Here is a 21,564-nt window from a genome sequence, read left to right as displayed (position 1 = left end):
TAATTTTGAAATTTGAGTTAATTGTGTGTGAAAGTTCAGATTACGAGAGAGGACACCAGTTTTCAACAAGAAAACGTTTATTTACTGCAAAGACGAGTCACAAATTTTAAGAAAACAACACTAAGAAGCTAGCCTGAGCTGAGATCTGAAATATTCAGAAAACCAAACTACATGTGTCTTTAATAATTTCTATATTCATCAATACGACACACTAAATGATAATGTCTTTATAAATATAAAAGTCCCCCAATTGTCCTTGTTTTTTTATGTAAAATACACAATACAAATCACCCTACACGCATTGGTGCGCTCGCCAATTTGAGAAGAGAAAACTTAATGGCACACAAAAAGAAAGTCACATGAAAATTGTGTGTATATATATATTATATCAGATACTATACATCATCCAAAAAAAGAGAAAAAAAAAAGAAATCACAAAAGCACTTTAGCTAACATATCTGTTAAAATGTTCACCAAAAAAAGAACAAATCAAATAATTAGGACACAAATAAATATACCTTTTTTTCAGTTTTTGATATATGTACATATTTTCGTCTAGGGTGAATCAAAATAAAAACCTTCCCCAAATGCCACTGCCAAATGCTTGTGCTTGCATTAGAGCGTGCTACAGATGGCCACGACTCACCAGACTGTCAAATGGCACTTGAAAACATCCAAATACGAATCTCAAACGGGTCACAGCATTCAGAAAATATCATTTGACAAAAAAGAAAAAAAAGAAACGAAATAAATCACGATCATGAAGAAAACAAGTCAGAAGAGAGCATTTTTAATTACAGTAACTCTCCTTGTTCATTTACCAGTTCTGTACAATAAAAAGCCGTCTGCAGGTAATCTACCATGTGTAAACTACTAAGTGTGTGTGTATGTGTGTGTGTGTCTGCGTGTGTGGTGTCACATCCAGTAAATAATAAATAGTCGAGTCTTGAGGACAGGTCTTTATGCTTCCTCAACCCTGGTGTCTTCTCAGTGGCAGCACCTGTGCAATGAAATGTCTGCTCTGATAGCCTCGATCTGGAGCCCACCAGAGACCCAATAGTCACCCAGGCCGTCTGCTCTGGCCAGGGCGAAATTAAAGGCACTGGAGTCTGCTATGGGTTCAGTGAAGCTGCCGTTAAAGTCCAGGTGAAGAGGCATCTCTTAGCTTCAGCTCCCATGACAAGGTAAGGAGTAGCTTTTGTCTTTTTGTCTTCTTTTTTTTTTTTTTTTCTCTCATTTTCTGGTTGGAACCGGGCTCATTTTTGCAAACAGCTGTTACAAAAAAAAAAAAACAAAAAACAAAAAACAATCTCAGTTTTTAAAAGACACCAAAATAAAAAGTACAATTGTGTTGGCAGCATTAGCATCAGTCCAGTGTTGCCCAGGCAGGCTTTTGAGATGCAGAAAAAGCTAGATCACTGTCTGGCACCTAAGATTAACGTAACCCACCCCCCCCCTCAAAAAAAAAAAAGAAAAAAAAAAAAAAAAGGGGGGGATACAGGGAAATCAACAAAATAACAGTTCCTAGCAGCACATGGTAGGCGTGCAAGACCAGAAAGCACTTACAATCCTAAAGCACACAATTAAGATTTAAAAGGAAAAAAAAACAACACGTTTTTATAAGCCATTTTGCACTTCAGGCACAAAAATAATACAACTTTACATCTACAATGTTAAAGTCAATTTATATGACAAGGGAGCTGAGATTCATGTTTACACAGACAGACACACGCGCACACACACAATCAATCAGTGAGAGAAAAAAAGAACAAAAAGATGTTCTGCAAATCCTTCATTCATACCCAGCTTTACACCATGATTTAAATGTTTAAATCTAACAGAACCTCGTCACTTTTTTACAAGTTTGTTCCAGAGAGTGTTGGGGTCAGTCAGGTGGTTGTTATGAGAGCACACATTTGTGGGCAGCTGTGAAGAAAAGTCGAAGAGATGATCCGAGTTTTTTTTTTTTGTATCCATTCATTTGCTAATGGACTTTTTCCATCACTTTCCCCTCTCCGCTCCCTTCTTTGCATTCAGCTGTTCAATACCAAGAGTCAGGGAGCAATCTATCATGCGAGTGCAAGGTTACAACCTGATGTAAACTAAAATGGCCTGAAGGCCTTCAACTTCCAGCTACTTCAAGTTCACTGACCTTTTCTCGCAGACTTTTCAAAAGTGTCCTCGAACAACATAATAGGAGAGAGTCAGGTTTGGGTGCGCTCCGTTCCAAGATCTTGGTGAGCCACACACACGCACACTTCAAGCCAGCAGGATGAGGGTAAGGCTACAGCATGAGATACGTACTGTCTGTTTGATCAATGAGGAACGTGTTTTTTGGGCTTGCCAGAATTCAACTCTGCAGATTCCCCCCTTGGGAATAATTGAACAAAATTTCTGTGAGTCCACCGACACTAAACTGACGAGCAGTATTCTTAAGTTTTAAGTCTTTTCGACACAAGCACGCCCAAAACAAATGGCAATGATTCTGTCTACTTCCAGTATCTAATGGAAAATCTTTTACTAGTTATAGAAGCCTCTTTCTGCCATGCAAGAAAAAGAAAAATTGATCAGTTTAATATTATAACGGTTATTGTTAAAACAATGATGATGTTTTCAAGTCATAATACATTTTGATGTTTTTAGGCAATAAACATATCACTTAATAATAAGAAACTATGTCAAAATGATATGTTACATCATCATTGATTCTTATGAAATATTTTTGTTTCACTAATTGTATGATATATTTTCCATTTATTTGACCAATGATAACATTTAAAAAAAATATTTTACCAATTGTTATGACATATTTTAAATGTATGGCCAAACCTTTATTTGATCAAATGTTATGACACCTTTTTCTTTATTCTAACTAAATGTTAGGACGTTTTCTTTATTTGTTTGACAAACTGTTACTGCATTGTTCTTTAAAAATGTATCTGACCAATTGTAAAGGCATCTTTCAAATAATCTGAATTAAATGTTATTATGTTTCATGTTATTTGACCAAATGTTGACATCTTGTACTTTATTTACAATTTTTTAAAACTAAATTTGTCACATTACAGAGAAACCTTTTTGTTATAATAATATTCATAATCACGGATAATGTGAAACATGTTTTACCAGCTACAGTATGTTATAACAAGAAAAGTTTCTCTTTATAAAAAAACGTCTTGTTATGACACCAAACTTCTCACTTTATGACCTGACACTGATCTGTTTTTCTTTGTTTTTTTTGCATGGCAGCGATATGATTCCACAGAACATAAAGGACTGTGAATACAGCAAATACAGTGCCATCCCTTTTTAAAATCCTTAATCAAACTTCATACATAGAAAGAAAAACAATACAACAAAAAAACCTTCTGGTCCTCCTGTACAGTAGATCTGCGCTTTATAGTGGTATGATTCATGATTCATCAGTGGTACCCACTGTAATTACGGTGTAATGGGTAAGCATCTAACCAAATCAAACACACAATAAATATCAATAAATAAACATTTCTGCAGGGATATGGTGCAGACCATTTCAATAAGCTTGAAAGAAAAAAAACAACAACAACAAAAAAAACCAACAAAATCATCTTAGTAAGAAAACGTTCCTATGAAGAGGATTAATCTCAATATTCTCCATGACATAGAAGGCTATAACATTTCAAGTATAGATGTAGTCTAATGAATCAGAAGTTAGTCCCCATGCCTTTCCCATTTCACAGTCTATGAACTAATTACAGAGACGCTACCCAAAAAGAAACAATCACATATAAACAATCAGATCAACCACATAAAAAGCAACAAATATATGTAGTGTATCATCATTATATATACTATACATATATATATCTATATATCTCTTTGAATATCACAAAATATCTACTTTTGGTCCACTGTACAAAGATGATCTTCAAACAGGGAACAAAGGATGAAAGCATTTTTTTTTTTAAATGGGCTAAAAACTGAAGTGAAAATGTATCAGAGGTGAGAGAAAGCAATGCAGCTTTTCTCTGTCGCGTTGAGATTTGTGCAGTACAGTGGTGTGTGTGCAATAAGGTTTGGTGACTGTGCTGCACGCGTCAAAAGGGCTGGCACCACTGGTTTGAGGTAGGGTGACTGATGGATGTGTTCCAACACACACACACACACACACACACACACAAACAGGTCTATACACACACACACACACACATACACATGCACATAAAAACACAGCGCAGACCTGTGTTCACACATACACACTTCACCCAACAACAAAGGCTAATGCAAGAATAGGCCTCTAGAGGGCAGAGTGAGGGCTAGGAGCAAGGCTAAAGACCACAATTCAGATAAGTAGTGAGCTTAGTAGAGCTGATCCAGAGAGAAAAACAACAGGTGTGTGTCAGTGCCTGCATCCCTTGGTCTCAACACTGATGAGCCAGCCCAAATCCAGCCACGAGTCACCAGAAAAAAGCCAAAAATCTGTGGCTGGGACAATGCAGAGGGGCTGTGGGGCTCTCTACAGCACACAGGCAGGACTACAAGGACAGCTGCATTTAAAGGATAAGGCACTATGATAAAGCCGAGGTACATTAAATCCCTGACATTCCTTTTGCTCTGCAACATGGCACTGTGGGACAGGAAACAGCTCTCGGGTGGGCCCGAATGGCTCACTCTCAGCTTCCTCTTGTTAGTTTGGTTTTGGTCCTTTGTGAACTGAAGAAATTTCCTTAAGACAGAAACTGCAAAAAAACAGGGGAACATGTCTGGTAAAAGTTGCGTTCAAGATTACAGCTCGTCACGACACTACAGAGCATCTAAAATGAACAAAGGCAAGCGTTATGCACGGGGTGCATAGAAAAGCTAGCATTGAGGAAGTGGTTTTGTACAGCCGGTCTTTTCAATCTCGTTTTCTATATACACACACAAGTAGCAGCACAGATATTTCTTCAGGGGTTCCTTTCTCTGTGGCTAAACTCTGTAAGCGGTATCAGTGGGTGGCTACCATATAATTTTAAACAGAACAGACGAAAACGCCCCATGATCCTTATTCAGATAGGATATGTAAGTCATACATAGAAAATCATCCCTTTGTTTTTTTAGCTACATACAATACTCAAAATATTTTTGTTCAGCCAAACTTGTATCGGCAGTTGGAATGCATGTTGATATAAACTGTACTAAAATTAGTCGGGAGAAGTGGAGATTAAAACAAAACCAAACACAGTGATAGCACCATGAGTTTTGGGTAATACCAATTGAAAGTACAGCAAAACTATTTACAATAGGCAAAGGTCTTGAGTCGATGACTTTGCTCCACTGGGACTAGTGACATGGATTTGAGCACTGAGACATCAGTAGTTTTAAAAAGGACCTCAATTTTCCTCCGAGATCAAAGCCGTCAATATAGACAGAGGCGGTAAGTCATGCCTAGGCAGGAAACTTTTAACGGGTCAAATTAGTCCTCCTCCAGCTGTTGCATCGTGATAGAGCACAGACTTATGGGACGACGACACATCCAGAATCTAAGCAGTCAGACACGGACAGCACATCTCGGCCAGAGTATCATCATTTCAGCACTCCCCCACACAGACCCGGAGAAGGAGACTGTTGTCCACACGAGTGCAGACAGAGACAATGCATGAAAAAGACGGAAACATCTAGACTCACAGAGAGAAAGATATGTGGAGAGTGAGATAGCAAAAATAGGCCAGACAAGGTTAGCCGCGCCCTCAGACCCTCAAACGGAGGCGTAGGTGTTGCCTGTGGCGCTGCAGTGGCGGATGGTGGGAGTACCGGCGGAGGGAGTTAGGATGTGCTCAGTGTGGTCTTGTGGGGGCTGGGGGAGCGAGTGGAGGACGCCTGGCTGGACCACCCCCACCACAGGGTGGGACCCGTCCTCTAGCGCCCCAACCTGGATCACCTGGATCACCTCATGCTCAGACTTCTCTCGCTTGGCAAGAGGTTCCCCGGACTCCTCCGTGTCATCTTCTAAGTCACTGTCCATCCCGCTGGTTTCATCTGGAAGGGAGAATGCAACACATAAATAAAAAAAAAAACTATTAATAACTCAAATCACATAAAGAAAGATTCACACAGCTGGGAGAAGTAAAAAACTTGTTTCACTGAAAACATTTGTTTATGAACCTCATGTTGACTGCACTGCTGCTACAGAGGACAGTGATGTAATTTTGTCTTTTTTTCCATGATTAAGGATTTTAACAAAAACAAGAGAACAAGTAATAAAAGCAACACAAATACATCAATATATTAATATTAAAAAAAGCCACAGTATGCCAGTGTGTGCAATCACATTGTATTGTCTTAAGGCCAAAAACGTCTGTGTGGGTGAACAGAAAGTCTCAGTTCGTTTACCACATATTCAACTGACTGCTACTGACCTAAATGACCGAAATAAATGAATTTAACTGGTTACAAAAATAGTCTTTTGAGTTGGAAAATATCATTTTTGCTCAAAAACCCATACAGACATTAGCACCAGGATATCTCTTCTACTGGTTGAGGTTTTTAGGCGACTGCCCTTTTCTTTGCCACATACCTTTGTCAATGTTAGAGAGGGAGAGGGTGTTGAGGCTGTCGAACTGAAAGCAGGAGGACAAACATCATAATTAGATGGGCCATTACGAGTTCAAATAGTTTTTTTTTTTGGGACAAAAATTCAGTCATTCTCTACTCAGCCTTGTGCCAGCATAGAGTGTTAGAAGAAATGATGTAGTCCACAAAACTTTTCTTGAGCTTCATGGTAAAACAGCACTGCAGCATTCTCCTAAATAATTCCCATAAATAACTGATGGGGAAACAACAAACACAACCAAAGAATGGCTCCATACAGCTCGTCCGGCGTAATCCAAGTCTCCAGAAGCCCCGATATTTAACATTGACTTTAAAGAGACATTATTTCCACCCTCGACACGTAGTCTCCAGTTTGTTTGTTTTTTCGTTTTTAAAGTTTATGTCCCCATTTACTTCAGTTGTTTAGGAGAATGTTGAAGTTCCAGTTTTGCTGTGAAGCTCCAGAAATGTTTGGTGGACTACAAAATGTTACCCGATTTTCCTTTAACATGAAGGTGAGTCGATAATGACCAAATTTTCACTTCTGGGTGAACTGATATTTTAGTTAACAAGAGATACTACATTGTACTGATGCAAAACAACCTATTAGGAGTAATTTTATGAACCAATCTAAAATTTTCACAGAGTGTGTCAGTCATACATTGCAGTGAATTACGATGGCATTATAAAACACTGTGAAGATAGGATGCCAGTGTTGTACCTCTCCCATGACACCAATCGGTGTCTCTCCAGTAGCTTGGGCCACACGATGCTCCACTAGGTAAAACATGTACTCATCATACAGCAGGCGAATCAGGTGGAAGGAACCGAAGCTGGCAGCACTACGCAGGGTCAGGTCCCTGATCACCATAGAACTGGGGAGACATAAAGACATTGTAAGTGTTTTCTCTTTTCAAAACAATGCTGAATACTCACAGGTGTGTCTCTGTGTTTTTTTTCCTTTGCAGACCTGTAGAAAGACCACTTAAGCAGAAACTGGCGAGCTGCTCTGGGGAAGCTGGGCCGGTGCTCATAGGGCTTGAGCACCTGAGTGACCACATTCTCCAGCCAAGCTGCCCACTGCTCCAGAGAGCTCTGCTGCTGTAGTGTGGCCTTGAAGTCCTGCTCCAAGTGCTGAACCACTCCCTCCTCACACTGACACACCCATGACGCCTGCTCCTGTACAGCAACATGGACAAAGACCTTTATATGCACACGCAGTACAGTGAATTTAAAAAAGTATTTTTTCTGAAGGAACAACAAAAAGCACCACAACTGCATATCCAGACACAGAGAGCTGTTCTAACCTGTACGTTGGCAAAGTCAACACGGTTGAGATCACTCAGCATCTGGTTGATTTGTGACGTGTTTTGCAACACAGCACGTGCCGCTTGAGCCAGGTGGTTCAGAGATGTGTATCTACGCAGTGTTTGCGCAAAGGCACTAACAGCGGCAATCTGTGAGAGGAGTGCACACAAACGTCCAGGTGTTACCGACTGCAAGTATACATGCCTTTTAAAACTAATCGTAGAGGAACTACTACTCTCAGATATTAAATGTCCAGTGTGTAGGATGTAGTGGCCTCTAAGGTTTGCTTGTCTTGCTGAGAAGATCACATAATTATGTGATCACATAAATCTATCTTGCCGAGCTTCAAGCTATGTGCTAGTGGCTAAACACACAGTGGTGTTTGTTTGAAAACAATAGTGATCCTCCAGAAGTTAGCATAGATGCTGCTAGCATCAGCTATATCAGAACTGGAGAGTATTTAATCGGAAGAAGAGTGAAGAACAGCACTGAAGGCTTGACCCTGCTCTTTTCCAAACAGTGCCTAGCAACTCCTGGCTAGGTTGGCTGATTGCAACCAACTGAATACCCCTCACCCCACCAGCCCATGTGTTGGCTGCTAAAAATGCAAAATATGTGGATGGCACTAGTCAGTGTCACTCTGGCCTATTGTAGAAACATTGCTGTGCAATATGACAGACTCCATGGAAGGGGATCTGCTTCCCTTGTAAATATAAATGGCCCAATCTAAAGTAAAGATTCTTAGTTTCAGTTAATTGTACAAATAAATGGAAACATAATTATGAATATTATATTACATTTCTGCTAACAGATCTCTTTAAATCTGACACAGTGGCCCTTTAAATGATATTTTAAGAACCATAACAGGTGACTGTGCAGCATTTTACCCTGCATGAATTCTGTGAGTGTACCTTAGTCTGGATCATTCTCTGTGGAATGGCATTCATGGCATTATTGAGCCAGCCTTCCAGGCTTTTGGCAAAGTTGCGAATGGCTTGAGTCAAGGCACCTGAAAAATAACATTTTAGAAAAGATTAAAACAACATCAGCGAGTTGACAATCATAATGTTACAAATGACATGAGAGTTAACAGAGCAACATGTCAGCGTGAAAGGTGGTGTGACTGTGGCTCACTGGGAATGGGTCTCAGGACATCAGGGATGAGGATCTCCACAAGGGCCTGGTACATTAGATGGTCACAGGTGCTCATCCATTTGAGTACAGCCTCGTTTCTGCACAGCACCAGTAGCTGTGAACGGGGGAGTCGTGCTTCAATCTCACTTACGCTGCTGAGGAGGGAACAAACCAGACTTAGAAAGATGCCTTGGAATTTTTGGAGATGAGCTTAAAATGAATTACATTCAAATATGTTCTGGAGGCTGATGATTCCCTTCAGCAACAGGCTGACAAACTTCATTAGAGATAAACATCAAACATTGTATATTATCAACAGCTTGACCTCACCTGTTTTCTGTTACAGTGGCACCCTCTACAGAGTCAGGGGGAGAATAACGCCAGAATGTCTGCCACAACTTCTCAATTAGACTGAACTGGAGGTTGACAACCACATCCAGGATAGCCTGGAACAAAAGCAGAAAAGAAACAAAATTGGTGAATACACTTAGAGAAGAAGATATAGTGCCTTTGAAAAAACCCAAAATTATCTACATGGCTAAACGCCACTAGGTGAATGTGGGGAAACGCTTTTGTTTTTATGTACTTTAGGTGAGCCGACTTTAATAATGAGCAGAAGGTGAACAGCTGTCTGTCAGACCATAAGGCCTTGGCCGTCACTTGAGGATGACCCGATCTTTAGTTTCCACGCATTACGAAAGCTGTGATTGAAGACTTCACAAGATGAGGAAGAAAGTTCTGTTCCAAAATGCCAGCCGATGGCATTTAAAAATCTCTGCTGCTATAAGCACACATGACCTTTTCCAAAGTTTCTCAAAGTTTCCACACTCTGTTGTGAAGCCTAAGTCAGTTTCACTAGCCTTTTCTAATTAAAGACAGCTTAAATAAGATTAAACTGGTAAACTGCTGTCATGATAGACATTCCTTACATGTAAGGAGGGGAAAAAAAATGAACTTGATCCTAGGAGAGAAAGAGAATCTTAATAGAAAATAAGTGGTATAGATTTAGCGGGCAGCGACTGAAATGCAGCTAGCCTAGGCAGATCAATAGATGAGTGTACGGTCACAATGCCCGCATGTTCATATTGATGATGTCCCATCAATTAATTCTACAATATCGAAGGGATTACTTAGTGACCAGACCCCCTGTTCCTCCTGTGAATTACATGTATGTGCCATATTGAGCTGTGAACAGAATGCACTTCATCTAACCTCACAGTGCTCTCTGTAAAGGGACTGGAGAGCTTTCACATCCTCTGGGCTGATGTTCTCCGTATTGCTCTGTCCCAAGTCCAGCTCCACAAAGTCAGGGAGTGCCCGTGATGCATCTGTTGGGGTGACAATCAGCATTGTTCAGCACATGTTACAGGTTACATGGCTCTTCAAATAAAAAGAAAAGAAGCTGACCTAGGAACTGCTGGTGGTGTTGGCTCTGTGCGATGACCGTCTGCTCTGCTGCACCAGGAATAGGCTGGCCGCCACCTGAGTAATTCTCCCCAGAGCAGGAGTCAAACTTTTGCACCGGTTTGAACCTGGAATTAAATGTTTCACCTCAGTATCCAGAAAAACTTTTTCCACACTGCATGTCTGCGTAGTCGCATGGTGTTACCTCTGTTTCTGCTGAACAGGCTGCTGTCTGAGGGCCATGTACTGCATGTCTTCTTGGAGTCTATTGAGCGGGGAGTCTGGTTTCACACGGATACCATAGTAATGATATTTGGAGTTCCCTCTGCCAGACAAAAAGTAAAAGTTAACACACATCGACTCAAGAGTCTCAATGTTGGTTCCATAGATAAGTTCAGATGGATGCGAAGAAAGTGACTGAAGAGAAGAACCAATGAGGCTTATGGTGATTGTGGATAGGGGTAAGAACAGACAGGCGAGCACACTGCCATTTGATTTCAATCTTAAATCACCAAATGGAAGAATTTTACGTGAGAAAAATAAAACAAAAAAAGGTAACCTTGTCCCAAGGCGCCTTGTACGGAGTCCCATGAAGATGGAGCGGATGAGTTTTCCAAAAGAGGCTGCATTTACAGGGTCCAGTTTCTGCTCCTGGCAGTGGCGCAGGTAATGATTATAGAGGGTGGATCGTGGCAGACTTACGCCCTCTGCTGTCTCATAATTGTCCAACAGCCACTGGAGCTACAAGGGAATACATGTTGTTTTACACGAGAGAGTCGCACAGTGGTCCACGCCAAGTGTTTGCAAAGACTTCAGACTGTATTCTTAATGCTGCAGCGTCACGACTCCGCAAGGCATTTCTATAGCAGGCAGTGAATTTAAAGAAACAGTAACAATCAAAACTGGCAACAGAAAACAGCGAGCTCCAAATCAAACTCAAATTTATAAGGAGTTGAGGCGGAACAGCAAGAGAGCGAGTCAAGCAAAAGTCAAGGTAAAGTGAGGGAAAGCATTTGTAGAAAAGCAACTTACATGGCTGTTGAGCAGCGAGCTTCTCTGACTGGATAAACCCTCAGATTTTTGGAGCGTCTCAATCGCCATTTCAATCTGATAAACCATGAAGCACAGGACGACAAAATGTAAGAGGGGGGAAATAAAAACAAAAAGAACGAAAAATGAAGAGTTGACACATTAGTGGCCACTAGCAAAAAAAAAAAAAAAAAAAATCTAGGAAGGATCCCAAAGCAAGCACCACTACACCCAAGCAAGAGCAGGACGGTCTGTTATTTTGGGAAAATCTTTTTCGAGTTGAGGAACGGGGACATAGGCTCAATGGGATCAACTCAGCACATCAATCATGGATAGCTGGCAGACAGACAAGTCTCCAAGATTCCGCCAGCACACATCCACTTAGAACAACTATCATGTGCAGAGGAAAAACCAGACTCCATTAGAGAAACAAAAGACCAGGGCAGTGTGCCAAGATGATTTAGTAACACCTGCACAGCAACCTCAAAAGTTGTGCAGAAAAAGCTGGTGTATACTCATGGGGATAACTTTAATTAGCTATTTTTTGTTACTAGTGAATACCAAACTTTTTTGTATATTTTTGCCAAATTAGCAGTGTGTTTCAGTTTAATTTAATCAGAGTTGTTAATCAAAACCAGTTCTTATGATTTTAAACTTAGAAACTTAGAAACGTGTGATTATCGAGTGTGTAACCACCGGGATTCCCTCAGAATATTGCACATTTTCTGGGCCCTTTGTCGAGGACAGCACCTAGGTTAAACAAGGACGAGGTGGCATTCTGCATAAGATAAAATGCCCTTGCACACATTTTGAAGACAAAAAAATAATTTCTCCTTTGCATAGACATTATTTGAAGGTTTTAACTATCCGCCATGACTCACATCCATACATAACAAAAGTCCTTCCCCAAGCGACATTGCTACATTCCTGCCAGAAATGGTCATTATAATGGATTGTATGAGGCAGATTCAGAGAAGTCCTGGCCTAAAAACTGTTGTTCTCCAGATGTAAGAGAACATCTTCATTTGCTACACACCAACAAACACCACATTATCAGGATTTGATCATTGTGAAAATTAAAATGAGATGCAAAAATTATCATTCCTACTAATTGTGAATCATATCTGTCCTATGATCTGTAAAAAAAAAAAATTAAAAATCACATTACGCTGCCAAAGGCACATTCCCAAAACCCCTCTACTACACCCGTCTCTCAGATTTTAGCCCCTCCACCACAGCATGGGAATAACAGACAGTTAAAATCAGGGATGGAGACAAAGCACTGCTTTGGTTGAACACTAAAAATTAAGGGTTACAATGTGAACATTGCTGGCAGTAGTTAGATCACTAGAGAGACTCGGGCCCAGCCCACGCAGCACATCACCAGAGATAAAACAGGCCATACACAATCATGTTTCTTCATAATGTGAAACAGTGTGTGTTGTCTGTGCACAAACAGAAAGTTTGAAACCATGACACATATAACAGAGCCTGACATTTCAGATCAACAAAGTATGATAGAAACAGAGCATACAGTATATGCTTAGGGGTGCTAGACAAACTAATAGCTGTATTTAAACAGCTGTGTCTAAACACAGAAAAGGAGGAAGTTAATATACCTATCGATTCTGAAAACTTTAAACACACTCCTTTTCTGCAGGATTAATACACCAGTAAATTTGTGTTTTTGTTTTCCCGCTGTCAGCTCAACAGTGAGTTGACACATGCACTGCTGCGGTGCCCACATAGAACCGACCTCCTCCAGAGATACACCAACTTAAATGCTGTTGTTCTTAACACACAGTACAAAAGCCATGTTATATAAATGTTTTAATAAATATTATGAACATGGAATCAAATATGAATTTTGTTCAAGGTACTGTATCGCAATTGGAAATTCCAGTAGTGTGACAACAACACTGCTACAACGTCAGTACAATCACTGGTGAAATGGTCACCGAACACACACAAGCAGGCGGGCAAAGGCAGGTGAGGTGCCCCGATGAGTGGGTGCTGTGCACTTACAGTAGCTGGGGAAGCTCGCGCAGTCTGTGTGGCAGGGTGGGGTCCAGCGTTGTCCATGATGTACGCTCCAGGACTGGTGCTGATTACCTGACCCCCCGCCAGATTCATGCTCATTCCCCCGCTGCCCCCTCCTCCGTTGTTGTTCATGCCATGAGATGTCACCACAGTGGACACTTGTGACGAGCTGCCCTGCGTGTCAAAGTAGCTCCCTCCACTGTTCTGGCTGTACAGCTGCGGCTCTGAGTAAGAGTAGGTTCTTCTGTTCAGAAGAGAGGTATGCAGTCAATCCGTGCTCAAACTGATGTCAAATAAACCTAATACAAATAACTGAATAATAATAATTTTGATATAACTTAATTAGTTGTTATTTTTTGTTTTCCTAAAAAGAAAAAAAAGAAAAGTCCAAGTATACTTTCTTAGTTATGCAAGACACCTATGAGGCCTATATGAAAACAAATACAAAGTACACATATTTATCATCGTTTGTGTAAGAATAAATACTGTCAATAACTTACATAATGATGACAATCCAAAATGTATTATATGTGATCTTCAATTATAACTCTCACACATCTTGATCTGGATAGTCACACCGTGACACCCCGATGTTTTTACAATCTACATATATCTCTACTTTTGTCATTATAATTTGTATATATTCTGATTTTTAAAATTATTTTCTTTGTGTGCCCAGTCCTCTTCCAGGTTGCTGGGATGGAGAGGAGGCTGTGTGGTGCCACTTGGCAACAACTCAAGCTCTGTCATCTTTCTGGATCCACATTTCTCACTTATATTTCACATTTATTATGTATCAGAAATAACAGGTTTCTTATGTTTAAAAAACAAAACAAAACAAAACATTCTTTCAGCCCAAAGGGTTTTTTGGAACTTTCCTTATTTGAATAAAGGGTTTAAAGACTGTACAGTTGTTAAGCTTGTGATTTTGGCTGTTAATAAAACTGACTTGACTTGACACAAGCCTGGTACGAGTTTGGTGTATGTATGACTGTGCATTTCTAAGCAGCGGCGGTGACCCTTCCATTAAATGTTACCACCAACAGCCGAGCCGACACACAGTGCGCCTGTTTTTGTCAGTACATGCACTGATGTGAGTGTGTGTGTGTGTGCGTATCACAGTGGGACAAACACAGCTTGGGCTTGTTAGTGGTATGTAACCCCATTCCTCAGACCCAGGGGACCCTAGCATAGCGTCAGCACTTAAAAGACAGGCCTACTTCTGGTCATGTTCAGGTGACTGAGCACAATCAAACACACGACTGCACAGCGCTCAGAAAAGAAAACAAACACACACACACACACACACACACACACACACACAAAAATTAAGGCACTCCCACCCACATCATGTGCTTCTGACATGAATGATGGTGTGAAGAGACTCAAGAGGAGAAAGAACAGGCTGCAGGGAGGCAGCGCTAATATTTGTGGAGTGGTATAAGAGCAGATCAGGGTAACAGATTGACTCACATGTTGCCATTGGTGTAGACGCCACTGTTTTCCTCCACATACTGCACCTGTGCTGGGTAAACATGCTGAACCTGTTGAACAGTCTGGGCCTGGCAAAACAAGTGTAAGTGTAAATGTTGCAAATTAATTATCAAATTGACCTAAGTGACATATCGCAATGAGAACTACAGACACGATCACACACAGACAGGCCGGCTGTACCTGTTGCTGGACAGGCACCTGCTGGGTGGAGCCGGTAGGCTGGACAGGCACAGTGGTCTGAAGAGGGACAGTGGAGGTGGAGTCAGCGCCTGCTTCAGGGGTCTGCATGGCGCCTAAATAAGACAGAGAAAACGCTTTTATTGTGGAAAGATGATTATCACAAACACTGAACGCAAAGACACTCTCACCCTACAGGTCTAACTGGCCAAGCAACTTTACAACTCTGCATCTTCATGCATCATTGAGGCAGTGCTCATGCATTATCAAAAGACTGATTACTTGCTTATAACACTTTTATAAAAAAAAAAATCTTCTGGTTGTTGGTGACAAACAAATTTCTAGCTTCCACTAGGCAAAGGACCACATTTTAACCACCCTGTCTTATTTTATCACATCTGGTGAATAGGCACAACAACTATCTTCAAAATCTGTCTAGAGCATATTGCATTCATTACAGAAAGACAAATCTATCATATTACATGTCAAAACTAACCCTTGCCCTTATCCCGTAATTATCCTCATTTGGTTTGGTTAACCAAGGACATTAAATTTGCCTAAATTAGATATTAGTCTAGGCATGATAGAAAACATGAGGTTTCACCACAGACTCCCTTCTCTTTCACCCAAATCAATGCTGCTAAAGCTGTTCAAGAGCAACTCTACCGAGCACCTGTTTCTGCCTTGTGGTACTCAATGTACTGAGAGCCTCATGCATCAGTGACACATGGTCTTGTCTCCATGTTCACAGCCATAAAACAAGTTAATATTTAACAAACTCCAAATAGATGCTGCTTCGCGTTGCTCTGACTTTTACAGGTTTGACATTACTGGAGGGTGTAAGTCCTGGATCAGGACTTTGAATAACTGGTTCGTTAAATCATTTTTAGATTGTGTCTTTACTACTTCTAAAAGAGCTCTATTGCACATACAGTATTTACTAATCAAGGCTCAAGCAAACTATTTTGAAGATGAGGATAGAAGTGTGAAGAGACACTGATGGTGAACCTGTGTTTGTGAGTTAATAATAGCATGTCTACCATCACCCATTCCTTGCAGGGGAAGGCCAACTCCTCCCCATCACAGTTTCCATGAACAAGCCTCTCTTGGTTAATTAAGCTGCCTCTCCTAACAGCTTTGAATCTCTCTAGGGACAGCCTGCCCCTTCCCTTTATCTTCACTATCATACAGGCCTTTCTCTTGGGATGAAGGCTATCACTTCATTCTTGTCTGGGTGACTAACCTCAAAGTTTAACTACAAAGCTGAGTCAGTCTCCTGGTGCATAGAGAGAATGCGGCATAGTAAAGCAGCAGAAGGAATATGCTGTTTCTTTAAAACATACAGAGATTCATTAACGCCAAGCCTTCTGCTTCCAGCATGACTATTTCCAACACCTCGGGGAGGGGATATGTGTATATACTATCACTGTCAGACAATGTCAGGAGGCTGTTGCTAGACAGGCTGCAGTTTGGCTCATGGAAAAATACATGAATATGCAGTAAAAAATATTTATGTTCTGCATTTTTGATGCGATACTTTAAGCTATGACGATCAATTCATCAAAAAAAAAAAAAGACAAACCTGATTATTGGTACTTAAAATACACAGGGAACTAGGGTTCCAAATAACGATCATCTTCATCACTGATTAATCTGTTGATCATTTTCTCGATTAATCGATTAGTTCTCTCGTTAGATGACACTCTCAATTGTCTTGTTTTGTCCACAACCCAAAGATATTCAGTTAAATGTTCTAGAGGGGCAAAGAAACCAGAACATATTTAGATATATTAAAGAAGCAAGAATCAGATAATTTTTACTTTAACTTAAACTAATGAATTGGTTGTCAAAATAGTTTGCAACCAATTGACAGCAATAGTCCACAGCTAATCCATTAATCATTGCAGCTTTACCAGCAACTACTTTACCCTGAAGTCTGACAGCCTATGTTTGCAGGATAGCGATACAAATTTAAGGAGTCAAATTGTACCCTTTAGCTTACTTTATCCCAAATCTAAAAAAAGGACTTGTGACGAGAAGAATATAGACTTATATTCCAAAGTGCAATCTGAAGGCTCAAGTACACAGCCCCTACTGAGCCCACCTAAACTGAGGAAAGGAGCCCATGCATCACAACACACTCTTGTTGCCTCACCCCAACCCCCTCCACAAACACACAGACACACACACACACACACACACACACACACACACACACACACACACACACACACACACTAACACACCTCCTGCCTCACCATTCAGGCACTCCCTTGTGGCCCACTTAAATACTGTGCTCCACTGAGCAAGTGCAAGCCCCACAAAGACACAGAGGAACAAAAGCCACCAAGGAGGGCAACATTTTGCCCTCCGTTTTCTCCCCTCAGTTCCTCTCGCTAAGATTACAAGCGACAAAGAGTAAAGAGTGCAAGGTTCAGTCGCACACAGCCACCAGATAATACACAGAACCATGATTTGCATCTCTAATGATCATGTATGATAAAAGGGGGGCGTCTAATGCATCAGGTAAAAGGAATAAGAGCTGGTGAAGAAGACTGAAAACTATATTACGCGCAATATCTAAAAAGGCGAAAGAGAAGCATCGTCAGGTGCACGCACAGGAACTTAACAGGTGGGGGACGGAATTGAGGAGGTGAAGTGTGTGTATGTTTTCATATATAAAGAAAAGTGGCTGCTACTTGTATTTTTGAGGACAGCTAATGTTTCTTTTAAGGTCATCAACACATGGGATACTTTGTTATGGCAAAACAAATTAGAAAAAACATAAAAGAACCAAAAGTAACAAACCAAGTATTCAACATTTACTTTTATTTTAGACACGAGCACCTGTTCATCCTAATTGCCACATGTGGTTTTAGGTAAGGGGGGGGGGGGCCTTAAAGTCTCCCCTTTCATCAACAATATACATTATTTCTGGCAGGCCGGTGCAAACACAAAACCAAACCTGCTGCATTCTGCTAAGCCATGAAAATGGATGACTGAATAATTGAATTAATCTGCCCCTCTTTAAGTGATTGGAAATGTAACAGGATCCAGGCAGCAGGTGGCATGGTACTATTTCTGTGCTACCAGACTACAGGTAAGTGGTAAGGTGATCTGATAACTAGCAGTTCCTAGCATCCTGTTCAGTGTGGGGAGGGGTGTTTGCCCATTAACTATTTTGGGGGGTGTATACACCAACAGATCAATAATATAATTTTGAGCTTCGCCTAAATTATGCATAAAAATTAGTATGATACTGAATCTGTCACCTGCATATCAGTGACAGGGCTTTCGCTCTCTACACTTGCGCTTACAGATGCATGGCTGACATACTAGAGACAACGCGGGGGGACAATCAAATTTTCATTTATTGCTAAATGCATTTTCTGCGGTGGACTCATGGGGATTCTGGCCTTGATGGTCAAGAGACTAGAGGTGCACCTGTCCTCCCAGCCACTTCTCTCTCTCTCTCCACACACACACACACACACACACACACACACACACACACACACACACACACACACACACACACACACCTGTTCAGTAACCTAATGGGAATCAGAGGTCGCAGCTGCACAGGAGACCCAATGGACCCAAGGATAATTGTGATGCAACAATAAGAAACCATGTCTCTAGAAATTTAGCCTGCTTCAGGATTAAGGAATCCCACAAAATGCAAGTTGCGCTACTCTGCAGTGAGGAAAGTGAATATGGAATATGTAATTTAGCTTATTACTGCCCACTTCGAGTGAGCCTAACATCAATATCAAGCTGTTTCCTAACGACTCATTTTCAGTGAGATGCATAAGTGGATTCACTCCTTCTAATCTTTTTGTGTTGCGTGATTAAAACAAAAACACACAATATCATCTTTTAACTGGCATGTAGAGATGATATTCTGCAGTGTGTCTGTATTGCAGAAGGGATGGCTAAATCTTGACGTTGCCAGCCCAGTTACAGAACGTGCAATGCAGAAAACCGGAATGATTGCTGATAAAAATGGGTATTATCATAAATATATGTCTATGTTTATCTGGCAGGCGTTTTTTTCCGCTTTGCAAAACTTAGCCCTGTGTTATACGATAGCTTATCACAGCCATCTGAAGCCACAAAGAGGGCAGATGGAAAGCTAGCGAAGCTATCTTGCTCCCTAAGACAAAAGGGAAAGTAATGGCTTAGCTATTGTCAATAGCAGTTAGTGTATGGAAATCTAGCCCTCAGCACTTCCCACTGCTGATCGACGATGGTGGTTCTGGTTTATCAGTAAGATCTGAACCCACCGAAGCACAAACTTGCAATATCACCGTCACATTAGCCAAAATATGGGGTACCAACAGGCATTGTAAGAAGGTTAGCAACCTAGCAACAACAGACACCTGCTCCTGCTCCAGCTGACCAGCTAGCATCAGTGACTAGCCCAGACCGATGCTACCACTCAGCGTTGCAAGTTTAAACACACACAGGGAAAAGCCGTTTTCTGTCAAAACTGACCGAGCTCGGCGGAGTTTTTTTTAGCCGCCGAGCACCCCGGTGAGAGGACACGGCTAGCTTGTGCTAGCGAGCAGGACCTCTCACAGCTGTGGGTATCTACAGGCAACGTTAGCAAGCAAGGCTACCACGTCACAAAGAAACACCCTCGCTAGCAAACTACCCCAGCAGCTACCCACCGAGGCTTCACTCAGCAGCGCACAAAAACATAAAAACCACAGCGCTAATATCCCCTTCTTTACATAAGCCCCCCGAAGCGAGCGTGGACTTGAATGCGGGTTCCGAAGCGGTGGAGGAAAAAAAAAAGATGCATTTCAAACCTGAGCTGTGAACTGGTTGATGAGATGAGGATGGTGGAGGAGGTGGTAATGATGGAGCGAGAGGTTGTTGTTGGTGGGTTACAGTCGCCAGGACTACGGTGACTATATGGCGCTGCCTCACCGGGCAACAGTTGCTATAAAACTCACTCACCGGGAGCGCGCAACCTTAGCGGTCAGGTGGGAGGAGATTAAAGAGCACTTAATACAGACTGAACAGAGGGATGATCACACCCAAATACACAGGGATGTATCTGTGCTCATTAAGGAATATGTTACAAGGATTGTCGTTGCACCCGATCTATTTGGAGTCATCAAAAAAAAAAAAAAGATTCACCTGTTATAGGATGTTGGATTGGAAGTGTTGCAGTCTTAGTCCTTTTTTTTTTTTTTTTTTTTTTTACACAGGGGGAAAGTGTAAAAAACTAGTCCTGGATTCAAATGATAATAGTAAAAGTAAAAGTAATCAAAAAATGTAAAAAAAAAAAAAAAGTAAAACTGCTCATTTTGCAGGATAAAAAAAAAATGTATGTGAGTGTAGAAAATGACTTCATGTTTTGGCCCCTTGGTACGGAAGCCAAGAATGGCCATGGACTTATTATCTGGTTATCTCGTTATAACAAAGGTTGTTTTGTCATGATAACAAATTAATTGATAATGTGTTCTGGAATATTAAATGAATTAATAAATGTTTAATTACGTTTCACATTACATTGCTAAGTTAATGTTAGCCTACATTTACTTTACCTTAGCGGGAGCAGCCGGATAGATGGGAGTTTGTCAGGCTCTCATCTGCTAACCAGTAGCCCCTAAACAAACCCAGTCAAGCAAACAAACGTGAAGTGTAACTTACCGGTAGGCTACAGCTACAGCCGTCTACGGAAGCCGCTCGTGGCAGCTCTTGTAGGTTAAAATCAAGACGAACACATTATTAAGTAATTTATCACGAGAAAACGATCTTTGTCATATGGAGATAACGAAAAAATGTATCCCTTATCACGAGAAAACAACCTTTGTTATATCAACATAACCAGATAATAAGTCATTATCACGAGAAAACTGTGTATGAAAAAAGAGAAACATCTTTGGCGGTTCTCGGCTTCCATACATTGGAGCATTTAAATTCCTGAATGCAGAGAGACATTCTGATTACTTTTGAGGACCAAATATATTCACAAAACACAAAATTAAAAAAAAAAAAAAAAAAAAAATATATATATATATATATATATATCTCACTTGAAATGAATGCTGACTGAAAGATTGCCTTTCATTAATTTGTTATATTTCACAGTGTTTGTGTGTGTTTGTAACCACAAATGTGTACAGGCTGTGCCATTCTTGTGTTGTGTTTTTATCACCTATCAAGTTGCATTTTATTGCCATTATTTCCACTTCTCCTCATTTGGTTTTGGTCAAAACGCTCATGAGGAATAAGTCTTTCTACCTGACCAATAAAATTGTTATGTTAAGAAGTGCCTCAGGGCTTTCGAAGAAAAATGACTGATTGTTGTTTCATTCCCAGCCTTTCTGATAGAGCGACCAAACAAAACTGGACGTCCACTTTTACTTGACAAGCAGTTAATGATCATTTTAGAGTCCTTTAATTATTCAGATA

General features: G+C 40.8%; 1 protein-coding gene across 4 annotated transcripts; it reads right to left on the bottom strand.

Annotated features, from left to right (window-relative positions):
- Window positions 1-59: 59 nt before the first annotated feature.
- Window positions 60-20,113, bottom strand: rfx3 (regulatory factor X, 3 (influences HLA class II expression)). Of its 4 annotated transcripts, none has more exons than XM_037116643.1 (18): window positions 19,950-20,113; window positions 15,139-15,251; window positions 14,938-15,026; window positions 13,450-13,708; window positions 11,428-11,502; window positions 10,955-11,136; window positions 10,601-10,720; window positions 10,399-10,523; window positions 10,204-10,319; window positions 9,322-9,437; window positions 8,992-9,143; window positions 8,769-8,866; window positions 7,857-8,006; window positions 7,520-7,728; window positions 7,271-7,424; window positions 6,536-6,578; window positions 5,773-5,997; window positions 60-1,272 (listed from the first exon to the last, which is right to left on the bottom strand). In XM_037116643.1, exons 2-18 carry the CDS (start codon window positions 15,244-15,246, stop codon window positions 1,136-1,138), a joined length of 2,358 nt encoding a protein of 785 aa, XP_036972538.1. In that variant the 5' UTR covers window positions 15,247-15,251; window positions 19,950-20,113; the 3' UTR covers window positions 60-1,135. The 4 variants fall into 4 exon arrangements, 3 of the variants coding, with proteins under 3 accessions (XP_036972538.1, XP_036972537.1, XP_036972540.1); XM_037116642.1 differs by having other exon boundaries at window positions 8,992-9,146; window positions 19,950-20,111; XR_005078041.1 differs by having other exon boundaries at window positions 1,232-1,272; window positions 5,647-5,997; window positions 8,992-9,146; window positions 19,950-20,110.
- Window positions 20,114-21,564: the final 1,451 nt, after the last annotated feature.

This window comes from Acanthopagrus latus, chromosome 12, assembly GCF_904848185.1.
Source record: "Acanthopagrus latus isolate v.2019 chromosome 12, fAcaLat1.1, whole genome shotgun sequence".
Taxonomy (NCBI): domain Eukaryota; kingdom Metazoa; phylum Chordata; class Actinopteri; order Spariformes; family Sparidae; genus Acanthopagrus; species Acanthopagrus latus.
The sequence above is the reverse complement of the archived record's forward strand: the minus strand, read 5'-3'. Positions and strand labels throughout refer to the sequence as shown.